This window comes from Solanum verrucosum, unplaced genomic scaffold (assembly GCF_900185275.1).
Source record: "Solanum verrucosum unplaced genomic scaffold, falcon-dt-bn FXZP01000163.1, whole genome shotgun sequence".
Taxonomy (NCBI): Eukaryota; Viridiplantae; Streptophyta; class Magnoliopsida; order Solanales; family Solanaceae; genus Solanum; species Solanum verrucosum.
This window is the reverse complement of record NW_026020379.1, coordinates 404325-416951: the sequence shown is the minus strand read 5'-3', so window position 1 is coordinate 416951 and position 12627 is coordinate 404325. Positions and strand designations below refer to the sequence as shown.

Sequence of the window (12627 nt, the reverse complement as noted above, 5' to 3'; positions counted from 1 at the left end):
TTGAATAATTAGTTATGGCACTAAAATGGCACTATGCAAAAAAGTGGTTGTCGCTATTAATTGACTCAGCTTCACATTATCTACGTAGTAGGCGTATGCTTCACCCGAATCCCCTCAACAAGAAATTATACTATAAGATATAGGATAGATTTTTTATATTTTTATATGTATATTATTTTTGAACCACCTAAATCAAATGGGAGAGATAACTCGGTGGTACTGAATTGTGCAACTTGGGTTGTGAGTATTATTCCCAGTTTGTAAGTTCGATTCATGTTGAGTGCACAGGTTACCTAATTCTTTTAAAATTTAATTCTTTGTTAGTGTTATATATTACTTTGGATTCTATTTCACACATTTAAAATTTTATTTTTCGACCCTCTGAATAAAAGCTTTTGTTCTTTACTAACGTCACTTATTGTAAGATTGCTATATGAGGTTATTGGTCTATCACCCTACATTTATTATTTTTGAATATTTTGACATGATCTGTAATTAAATATTTCTCATTATTACTAATGCAGAAATTATGGGTCATTTGATTGCAATATTTTTTTCTTTTCCTAATTTGGTTTGAATTGAAATATAATATATTTATATACAACGACGTTGAGAATTTCATGACAGAATTGCTAATTCAATAGAAAAACCTTATTATATGGACTATAAATATATATATATCATCTTCTTTTTCCCTCTGTTTTAGACTCGGATTTATTGAAATTATTATTTTCGACTCAAATTATGTAAACATTTATACACAAAGAGGAAAATATATCATACTTAGAGGGTATTTGAATTGGCTTAAAGTTGGCCAAATCTATTTTTTAAGTTAGTTGTTGATTTCTGAAAGTATTTGACAAATATAAAAATAACTTAAAATAAATCAAAAAAATGACTTAAAATAAGTTAGGAAGTGTTTGACAAGGTTAAAAATAACTTTAAATAAGTTAAAAATCAAAAGTTGGTCTCCCCTTCTTTTTATTTTTTGACTTAGAAGTCATTTAAGTCTTTTTTTTTTTTTTTGCCCTCCCCTAGGAGCTCCCACCCCTTTTGCTCCCTTGGTGACTCGAACTCGCAACCTTCGGATTGGAAGTGAGGGGTGCTTACCATCCGAGCAACTCCCTCTCGTCCAAAGTCATTTAAGTTTGATTTTTTATCTATTTGACTTAAAAGCTACTTTTTTAAAGTCAATCCAAATGGGCTCTTAGTCATAATTGATTGACTTTAAATTCATGATTGTTGAAAGTTGCAGAGATGAGGATATTGAGATGGATGTGTGGAAATACTAAGAGAAATAAAATTAGACAGAACATGATAGGAGGAGTGGCATCGATGGAAGATAAGAGACGGAAAGCAAGACTTAGATAGTTTGGTCATGTGAAGGAGATGCACGGATTCACCAATGCAGAGGTGATGGTCACAGACACAACTCTAGCTTACTGAGGAGTGAGGGCATGACTTTAGATAGAAGACTGTGGATGACTCAAATTAGGGTAGAAGGTTAGTTAGGCGGTTGAAGGTTGTCTTGGTTAGTTTTTCATACTAGTAGTCATAGTATTACTCTAAAAGTTTCTTAATATTATATTTTTGTTAGTATTGATTGTTTCTAACATTTCGATTATCGTATTATTTTGTGGTAGAAATTGTTCCATTTTTAGTATGTGTTGCAACACTTTCTTTAGTATTATGTCTTAACTTCTTCACTTTCGTTATTTCTTCTTTCAAATTGTTTTGTATTGTTTTTACTTGAGCCGAGTTTCTATTGAAAACAAACTCTCTACCTTAGCTTGTAAGGGTAAAATTTACGTACACACTATCCTCCTCATACCTTACCCAATGGAATCACACCTCGGATATGTTGTAGTTGTTGCAATTTCTCACTTCAACTCTAGATATGCATTCAACAACTACTTTTTTTCTTGTTTTTCATTCGATGTCCGGTACACACATTAAAGTCTAACTATTTCAGATTCGCATCGCGTAAGGCTTCATTCAGGGGAAACATTTCCTACCAAGAATTTTTCCATTCAAAAACTTCTCTACACAAACCTTCTAAGCTAGATTTTTCTTCTAATTTTTATTTTTTTCCATTTCTTACATTTAGGCATTTGGCACCAAAATTTCCCTAATTTCCTAATTTTTATATATAAAATAATGTTTCGACCAATCTGAAAACACTAACCAAAAGAAATTTTTTTAAAACCTTGGGAATAAAAAGACAAAAACAATTACATCTATAAAGAGTGCATAATGAGCTTTACTAATTTCACAAAACAAAGTCATTTTCTGGTCCCAACACCACCAAAGAAACAAGTGTTTGTTTGGTTGTCTATCAACTTTTTTTTCTTTTTCCATATAAAATATGGCATTGCTAAAACAATGTTGGGTTCATGTTTTTCAAAATATAGATGTGTCATTTTATATAGAATAGAAGATCGAATAACTAATAATTAAAAATATTATTTTATATAGCATAAAATATCGAATAACTAATAATAAAAAGTATTAATAATACTTGGATTAGAACACAAAATGATGAGAATACCATCCATTCAAATTTCTATCTTTCTTTGTCAAAATAAATTAAGAATTGTCTAAAAATCTTCATTACTATCTTCTATTTAACAAATTCATGTATAACTAATCCTTATACATCTTTATATTACTGATCTTTGCATGACTAATCTCTATATTACTAATTTTTTTCATAATTAATCTTTGTATTACTAATATCTGCATTACTCTAACCAGCAACTAAAACGACACTACTTAGACAAATCTATCTAATCCCTCAAGACATCTAATCATCAAGAATATATGCATTGCAACTCTAGCAAAGTAGACATGTTTCTGGTTTGGCCATTGTTAAATGCTAGTCACTGGTTCTTCTGCAGCAGGAATAACTATCAGCTGGGGTGAGAAAATACAATTCTACTACACTAGCATTTCTCACAGCATATCTAAGACCAACATCATCTTTGTGATCCATTCAGTCCCAAATGGATGCACAGTATCGGAGCCAAGATTTTCACTAAGAAAAGTCAAAATATAAAGAAGCAGGCGCTAAAACACTAAGAGGATTCATCATAAATAGTATATACACAAAAGAAGTATACCTATTTTCACAATTTAATTTTCCAGCAAAGGACACCCCTTAGACAAGCACAAGACTCAGCTTGTGATCTAAAATCTTCCCCAGAAGTGAAGTAAATGACATTGAATGGAGGAGGACCCGGGCGATCTCCCTGATTCCTCAAATATCACTCAGACAAGTCTCAATTTATCTTGGCCACAATTTCTTCTGAGGAAAATTGCTCTCACTCCACCACATCCCACCTCACCACCCCACATTGACCTTGGTGAGTCGGTTTAAGAGAGGGACAAACTAATAATAAGGTTTGGTCTTGCAGATATCCTTGCCATATACAGAAAGACAAGAAGATCTTACTTCAAGTGCAGCTAGCCCTGCAATGCTAGGGTTGGGGGTACCTTAAAAGAGAAATCTTTAACACTGGACACTATTCTACAGCACTACGTATTCCGTATAAATACACTTCTAAGAATTTCTGTCAATCTCTAAGATTCTTGCAAGCAATGGCATTCATATCTATTCCTTCTAAGTTCTAAGATAAATTTCTATGATTCTAGCTGCATCAGAGTTACTTAGTTACATGTAAGAGACTCAGCTTCACAAGTACTAAGCAATAATAAGGAGGCGTCATGCTATGGTCCAAAGAACTGTGATGATCAAACTGGATATAATTCTTCCAGGGAGATGCATGTCAAGAAATGTTTACTCCAGTTCTAAAGAAGGCATCATGTTGTAGTCCAAAGAATGTGCACACTCGGAATGAGTCTCTAAGCTCCAATTATTTCCGCGCAATAATGACATTAACTCAAACCAATGTACTTCATCGAATGCAACAGATAGAAATTAAGAGATTAAACACATACCAGGAGAACAACAGAAAAAAGAAGCAGATATTGGGATTATAGATATAACAAAAAGCGCAACCATCAAACCAATTTGGTCTTGCATAAATTTTCAAAGTTATCCCGAGTCACTGATGCTATAACCAACAACCTCACCCCTTGACCAAAGGAAACCTGACTAAACTAACTAGGCAAAACATGAGATGCGACAATTAACATAAAGAGGTTATATAAATACACTGATATAAACTAATCTTTATCATCTCCCCATCAAAGAAAAATATATGCACATAGTCTTTATCATTAATGGAATGCGGAAGCAGTTTTAAGCATGTTCCTAAACAAAATTCCGAATTGTGCAAGCGGCTGAGACAGCATAAACATGGTCTCTCTGTTCCAAACCAGCAACACAAACTAAAATAGAGATTATTCAATTAGAATGACAATAAACAGATTACGAAAAGCTTCAACATTTTGCAAGAAAATAATTATACTAGCCATGAGTGTTAACAGCTTCCCAGAGCATACCCCTAGCCTGCATTGCCGCAGTCCTGAGTGTCCGTATTGTCCACCTATTGGCCTCAAAGAAGGACAAACTCCTGTAGGACAAATTGTGCTTTTTGCATAGATCCTGCACAATAGGAGAAATTTTCCTCAATTGGCACCTTGGTAGCCTTGGAAATAGATGATGCTCTAACTGGAACTGCAATCCTCCAAAGAACCAATCCATCTGAGGAGAACAAGCAATGTCAATCGTCCCCGCTGTTTGTTTCTCAAACCAATCGTTCCCCTTAGGCTGTCCAACATAGACATCAGCAGCAAAATGATTCAGACAGAATTGAACGTGTTGAATCCCGGTCACAGCAAAGCTTGTGAGAACAAACAACACCCTCTCTGTCCAATTAGGCAAGGAGAGAACAAGAAGCGGAAACCAAGTCCAGAAAACCATGATCCCCAATATGTTAAAAAATCTATCAGGTACTTTTCTTTTTGAGAACAATAGCAACAACGTCTGAACAAATAGATTCACCCTGGAAACACAAATGATTGGATAGAAAGTAAAATGTTGATAGCTGACAAAGAATTTCGCCAGGGAATCAAACGTTAGCTCTCTTCCATAGAAAGTAGAATTCAATGACTTAAACAGACTTGAAGATACTGCAAAAACTGGTAAGTGCTGAAGATCAGGATCATAATCCAAGCTATTACAAGCTACATGATGAGCATTATGAGTCCATTTCCACCAAGCAATACTAATCCCAGTAAGACAATTCCCTGACATAATCTGAACCATTTTGTTGAACCCCTTTGTTGTCATAATCAAGTAATGACCAGAATCATGACCCAAATATGAAATCTGCATCCAAGTTAATCCCAACAATGCTCCAGAAAGCATATGAATCAAAAAACTATTACTAAAAAGTACACCATAGAAAGTCAAGAAAAGCAATAACCCAATAAAACAGAATGAATACATAACCCCATGACCCTTTTTTTCAAACAATCCAGCTTTAGCAAAGTCAACACAAAGTTTTCTATAATCCCTTGATACCTCAGAAACCTCATAATCTTGTAAATAATAACCAGTAAAGAAGTTATCAAGATGTTTCCAAGCAGTACCTGGATGAAAAGCAATGAATGCATCAGTTGCTTCTTGTCCAGCAAGATTAAGTATAGGGATATCCCCGCCAGGGTGTTGCTTAATCCAATCAGTAACATTGTAAACTTTCCCCTGAACAGAGATCCATACATCCTCTCTCTTGTTATGCTTCTTTAACTCCTCAGCTGTTATGTACTTTTTTGAATCCCCCATTGTGTATAAAAAACCCCAAAGATTGAATCTTTATTACAAACAAACTATAAATGATGAAAATGCAGAACAGATCTGAGGATCAACAAGACAACAAACCCCTGTTAATGTAACAAAAATACAAGAAAATGGGAATATGCTTTCAAGAACTAAGAAAAGATTTGAACTTTAGTGTCGATGCGGCTGAGGAGATAAATAGCTGTGGGTGTAAATTAAAAAATTGAAGAACATGTACTGTAATTATCACATGGTTAGCTGGCTCCACTGCTTCAGAATTTGATTCTCTTGTCTGTGGTGGACGTCGTGGAGACACTATTTGCCAACTATATCAAACGAAATTACACCTGTGTGTTCCTTATTTTCAATGGGCCTACCCTCTTATTTGGTTCAGTTCGGTTCGGTTTAAAGTTTATTGGTTTGATTTATCAATAATCGATTGATAGATATGTTAATTATTATAGAATCAGTAAGATATTGATATATTAATTATTGATAAAAAAAAAAAATTTGAAATTACATAGAATTAAGGTGACACAGATTGTATATTGCTTAAAAGCAAACACTTGCACATTATAGAATAATCGAAAGTTTGAGATAGTTAGAAATAAAAGTATGATACTAAACCCTGAGTCAAGGAATTTATGTACTAAATAGTATAAATTTAATTTTTTAACTTACTATTAGTTATCGATTAATTCGTTAATATAAAATTTCAAATCGTTAGGAATCAACAATCCGATAATTGAAAAAATCAAAATTATTATCAAAATTGATAAATCATTAAATTTTATTCGGTACGAATTATCGATTTCGGCTTTGATTTGAACGCCTCTCCCTAGGTCTTCCTTGAGATATTACAGGAAATGAGTTGACATGATATAAATAAATATTACATTAATAAATAAGATTAAATAAAGTAAATTTTAAGTATTATTTTAAATGACTAGTACCCTATTTTTATAAAACTTTTTCCTATTAAAAAATATTAATACTAATTAAAAATAGATTAAAAGGTAGACCGTAAGTTATCTATTCAAGAAAATAAAATGGAAGACAATTATGAGTTTATGGCATAGGAATAAAGAATTTGGAAGAGAGGGATTTTAAAACAAGGAAAAATCCTTTTGGTCAGAAAATTTGGTCAGAATGGTAAAATGACATATTTCACACTATGTTATTTTATTTTTTAAAATATTTTTATCCTATTAATTTTAATATCTTTTAATTAAAAAAATTGAAAAAGATCAGTTTATTTTAAAGTAAAAAGGATATTATAGACTTTTTAAATTTCTGGCCAAATTTTTTGGCCATTTAGCATTACCCTTAAAACAAATGTATTTATGAACAAGACAATATTTAATTATAATTGTGGAATTACTGTAATTTTAGACGTAAATATATTGAATATTATTATCCAAATCATGAGTAAGATCTTGCTTTAGTCAATTAAATCCTATTCATTAATTTTTATTTATATTATATATCCTTAATTTTAGTAAAAACTTGGAAAAAATAAAAAGAGAGTAATGGAGAAATGTTAGATCCCCTTATTTGGCCGAAATGCTATGATGCTAGATTTTAGAATCAACATTTACTAAGTTATATTCATACTATGTAAAAAAAAAAAAAAGTTATCCATTTTTAAATAATTTTAGATATGCATGTTTAAAGTTTGAAATTACATATGATTGTCGTATATTTATTTTTATTTGAATTTTAATCATATAAGCTAAACTGAGTCACTTTGTCTATGGTCTCATAAATGTTTGGTTGAAATTTAGAGTCTTGATTGGTTGAAATTTAGAGTCTGTTTGGCATTACTGTTGGAAAGCTAAACACACTTATTTTATAAAAAATAAAAAAAATTTATGAAAAATAAGGTTTTTGGCAAATCAATAAAACTACTTTTAAATAGTTAGTTTTCCTACGGTTGGAACGTAGCTAAAAATTTCTGCTTCCTAAAAAAAATAGAAGCAGGAAATTATTTTTTACAAGATCAAAATATCCTTTCTATATTTACATATTTCCTCATATATCTCTTATTAATTAATTAACATATTTCATAACTTTGGTAAAAGTTTCATTTAAGAATTTTATTTGTATATAATATTTTTCTATTATTTTACATTTATTATCATTACTTTATAATTGATATTTTTAATTATATTTAAATCACCATATTAATATTATATCAATATTTAAATTTTTTTATTTATCTATGTATATTATTGATTGAAAAATTGAATATGTACATTTTAATTCAATAAAAATAAAAAATTTGATCAATTTTTTAATAATAGATATTTCAAATAATTTCTATATATAAAATAATCTTCATATTAAAAGTATATTGATATTTGTCTTTTTTTGTAATTTGACACTTACAACAAATTTTAAAAAAATCAATCAAACACAATTTGCTTATTAAAAACATTTTTCAAATGAATTAGCCAAACACAAATTGCTTTTTTTTAAAAGTAATTTTCTGAAAAACTATTTTAAAAAAATATTTCTAAAAATAAGTAAATTTTAACAACAATCTCAAACAGACTCTTTGCTTGAATTTAAGCAAAGCTAAACTTCAATCATATATAATTTTAGATACCTTATATCTAAAGGTATTATGTAATAAATGTTTGAAAACTATTTAAAAGTGGGTAATATGATCTAGTTGTGGATACATATAATAATCTACATAGGATAACCATAAAATTTATATTCTTTATTTTTGTCTTGATTTTGGAGTTCCTTTACCATTTTAAAAAAAAGTTTTGATGTTCAAATAGGTATAAAGATGAATTCAAAATTTTAGAGTGTTTATATATAAATTTGGTGATGTTTGAAGTTAAAATTGAAAAATATTCCTCAGTCTAATAATAGTTGTCTACTTTACAATTTTAGAATATTCAACAATACTTGTCCATTTTATAAAATAAATGTATAATTTACACTTAGTTCCTAATTTACCCTTGTCATTAAATATAGTAATTTTTTATTACATTTTTTCAAGACATTATATTTATTATATTTAAAGAATGATATATTAAAATAGCGCAAAGTTAATAGTGGACAAATATTACTAGATGAATGGTGCAGTATCTAAAAATTGAAGTCATACTTTGGAATGCATTTCCATCTTTGCTTTAATTAAGACACTTGAGTTGGAACATCATGCCCTAACAATAATTTGTGTTTTTTAATCATGACTTAAATGTAACTTAAGTGCGTTTCTTTCTAACTTCAAAAGGAGATTAGAAATAGTTTTTTAAATTCAGAACATATAACTTCAAGTGGATTTTTTTTCCAACTTTAATGTATAACCAAACAGCTTTTTAAATATAAGTTAAGTAAAAAGCAAAAATTGTATATGTTCAAGCATTCTCTAAAAAATAGCTTATTGATTCTTGATAAATTATTTATGCATATCTAATAAAAAAAATTATATAAACATAAGATTTTGATTAAAGCAATCGATTAGAAATATTGCTCCGTCTATAAGTAGGTGCTTGAATAATATTTTGGTTAGGGAGAAAAAAATATGATCCCTTGGTTATGCTGCCTCCATTTATTTTATGTGTGTTTAGTATGGTTGGTTTAAAAATATGTATTTTATAAAAAAAAAATCAAAATATTATGATTTTAGATTTTCATATAAAAAAGAGTGTAATTAAAAGTAAATAGAAAATATGTAATTTAAAAATTCACTTTTTTTTTTCAAATTATGTGATAATTTTTTTTCAGTTTATCTAAAAAGGATTATCATCTCTATATATTTAGAAATAAGTTAGCTTTAAAATTCTCACTTCACCCTTAGTTATAGCCATACAAATGTCTTAAACTTATTTTATACCGTAAATTTCAAAATATTCTTTACTTTTTCCCGTATCAATCAAATATAGTATCACATAATTGAAATTTTAAAAAAAAGTAATAAATATAGAAAGCGGAATTCTTTTAACAAATAAATTATTGAAAATCTTATAATATTTCACTAGTAAAAATGTATCTCCCAAAATCCAACATATTCTTTTAATACAAAGTAGGAACAAAAACAATAAAAATTAAAGTAAGAAGAAAATCCATAATAATTGAATTATTCTTAATATTTTTCTACCCCAAAAGAAGATTCTTTAGAACAATAGCCGGCTGCCCGGCTGACTCTTGATATATATTCTCTCTATTTATTTTTACATATATTATAAAAGTGATAAATTAATTTTATTACTTTTTGAATATAATAAATTTAGTATTTATAAAAAAATATTAAAGTTAAATTGTCACACCCCAAATCCGGATGTGATGGCACGTGTCCATTTCCCACCGGACACGTCAGCCTAACCCAACCACAACGATAGAGAAGTAGAAATACGAGAATAAAAGATAATAAATAAGCGGAAGACTTTAATTAAGACTCAACACTACCCAGAATTTGGTTGTCACATGTACAAACCTCTAAATACAGAATTCGAATAAAAATATACAAGTCTCAGAGTATAGTTCTCGAATAGAACAAAACTGAAAGTAAAGATAACTCAAAGGCACGTCTGGAATGAACCGCTACCTCTCGAGTATGTCCCGAAGCTCAATCTGCTAAAGAAAATACTAAGCCGAATCTGAGAGAGCTGTCAACCTACACAATTGTGTAGAAGCAAGGGTGAGTACCGAAAACCACAGGTACTCGCAAGTAACTCTAAACTAAGCAAAACTAGCAGCTACAAACAACTCCTTTCAATCCCAACCGAACCACCGAAACTTCAATCTAGCAGCAAACCAACCAACCTATACTAAACAGATCATATTCAACAGCCAGAACCAACAGTATATCCTCATCAACCTCAGATCAACAAATAAGAGCAAGTAGATCAAACTCCACATAAGAAGGGTAAACCGATACAATCCACACATCACAGACAAAGATAAGGCAAATGCGATGCAAAATGCAATAATGATGTCATGTAGTCGTGATGTATGTTTGTCCTACGATACACATTTGTTGACGTAATCAGTCCGCGATGAATACTCAAATCAGAACCCATGGGGGCCACACATGGACCATGTATCACCGCCGGAACCAGATCCCATCAGCATCCAAATCGCTAGCCAGAGCTAGTCCATCTCATATATCTCTAGCCGGAGCTAGTCTCAACTGTGTCTCATATCCATCCATCATCATATCAGTGTCTCAGAACTCATGCAACAGATAGTCACACATGGGATGAATAATGAATATGCACATGTCATCAATCACAATCATATCACGATCACATCATAGTATTACACATCATCTGTCTCAATCACAACCATATCACGACCACATCATAGTATTACACATCACTTGTCTTAATCACAACCATATCACGACCACATCATAGTATTACACATCATCTGTCTTAACATCAATGTATGTATCAATCATAGCCTACTCATGCTCTTCTATCCCCTCAATATCAGTTATCACATAACTTATTCAACAAATTCAAGTCACATATAACACATTTAGCTCGTTTTATTCCCCATCTTTCATTTACAACAATTTCAATCAACAAATAAAACTCATCCTCAATCCCCATTACTCCCCAACACAATTAGGAAGGTAGTCATGCGTAGTCTAAGAGTTTTACAAAGTTTGGAAGCCACTTGCCTTAAAACGAACTCCAAAAGTTACTTGACTTGAGCCTTTTCTTTCCGAGTATAATCTGGATCACGATAATCTATTCAAACAATTATTCACAATCACAATTCGAGTCCAATGACACCAAAATCAAGAAATTTAGGGAAAAAGGGCAAAACGGTCCAAAAGTCTCATACCGGAAAACGATACCCAAATCTGGAAATTTTTTATGTAAAATGATCCTTAAAGTATTTGGAAGCTAATGGTGAAAACCAATTTGAAAACAGAGTTGAAATCAATTCACAAACTCAATTTGAAGGAAAATCCACGTTCTTGAAGAGGCCTAAAATATTCGGATCCGAAACCCCGACTCGAAAATGAAATATCTCTTGAAAAACATCTTACCCATGCTTAGATAAGTTCAAATATGAAATTTCATCAAAAACGGAGTTAAGATAGACCTTGAAATTCTCAATTTATCAAACTTTAACTTTACCGGGAAAGTCCAAATTGTACGCGGTTAATATGATGAAAATAATCGATGAATCAATAATTTTATGTTAAAATCAGTTTACCCATAACATAAGAATCGTAAATATACCTTTTTCATCAAAAAGGGAGTCCAAATCGATAAAACCCCAATTTTTCCCAAGAGATTTACGGATAGGGAAAAGAAAAAAACCAGATAAAGAAATTACGAGAAAATGTCGAATTGAAGATTGAATACTAACCCTCATATTAATTCAAGAAGAAACCCGTAAGAATCACTCCATTCCGATCTCTAGAACTCTCGATATGCTCAAAATACCAAATGAACACAATCTGAGATTTTTATAACAGTACATGGCTGTCATGCACCAGAAAAACAGCAGTTAATTTTTCACTAAAAATGCCATAATTTCCTCATACGATAGTGAAATGACCCGATTCTTTTTTGTAAATGTCTTAAATAATGATACGGACCTGCTCGTTCAATCGGAGCTCAATTTCATGCTCGTTGCCTAGTCAAATATCATTTCTACTCAGTAAACAATTATTTCTTATTTGCGATAAAAGTCCAATCTCGGGTTAGCAAAAATGCACCAAAATTTGCAGATAAGTCCTATAATTCATGCTCAAAATTTCAGAACCTTCGGAATAGTTTTTCAACCTTTAAAACTAATAATGAACCCTTTAGTTGCCACAATTTGCTGAAATAGTGTCAAAGCATCCAAGAAGCTTAAAAGCTCACCCAAAACTCATTTGGCACTTTCCGAACACAAACCAAATA

At 30.8% G+C, this 12627-nt stretch overlaps 1 protein-coding gene across 1 annotated transcript; it reads right to left on the bottom strand.

Moving 5' to 3' along the window:
• Nucleotides 1-4206: 4206 nt before the first annotated feature.
• On the bottom strand, nt 4207-5818 carry LOC125838929 (delta(8)-fatty-acid desaturase-like). The gene has a single exon (XM_049517930.1). The coding sequence runs from the start codon at nt 5747-5749 to the stop codon at nt 4430-4432; it is 1320 nt and encodes a 439-aa protein (XP_049373887.1). The 5' UTR covers nt 5750-5818; the 3' UTR covers nt 4207-4429.
• Nucleotides 5819-12627: the final 6809 nt, after the last annotated feature.

What these genes read in the sequence shown, in the direction of transcription:
- LOC125838929 (XM_049517930.1), bottom strand. Translation starts at nt 5,749, where the DNA reads ATGGGGGATTCAAAAAAGTACATAACAGCTGAGGAGTTAAAGAAGCAT.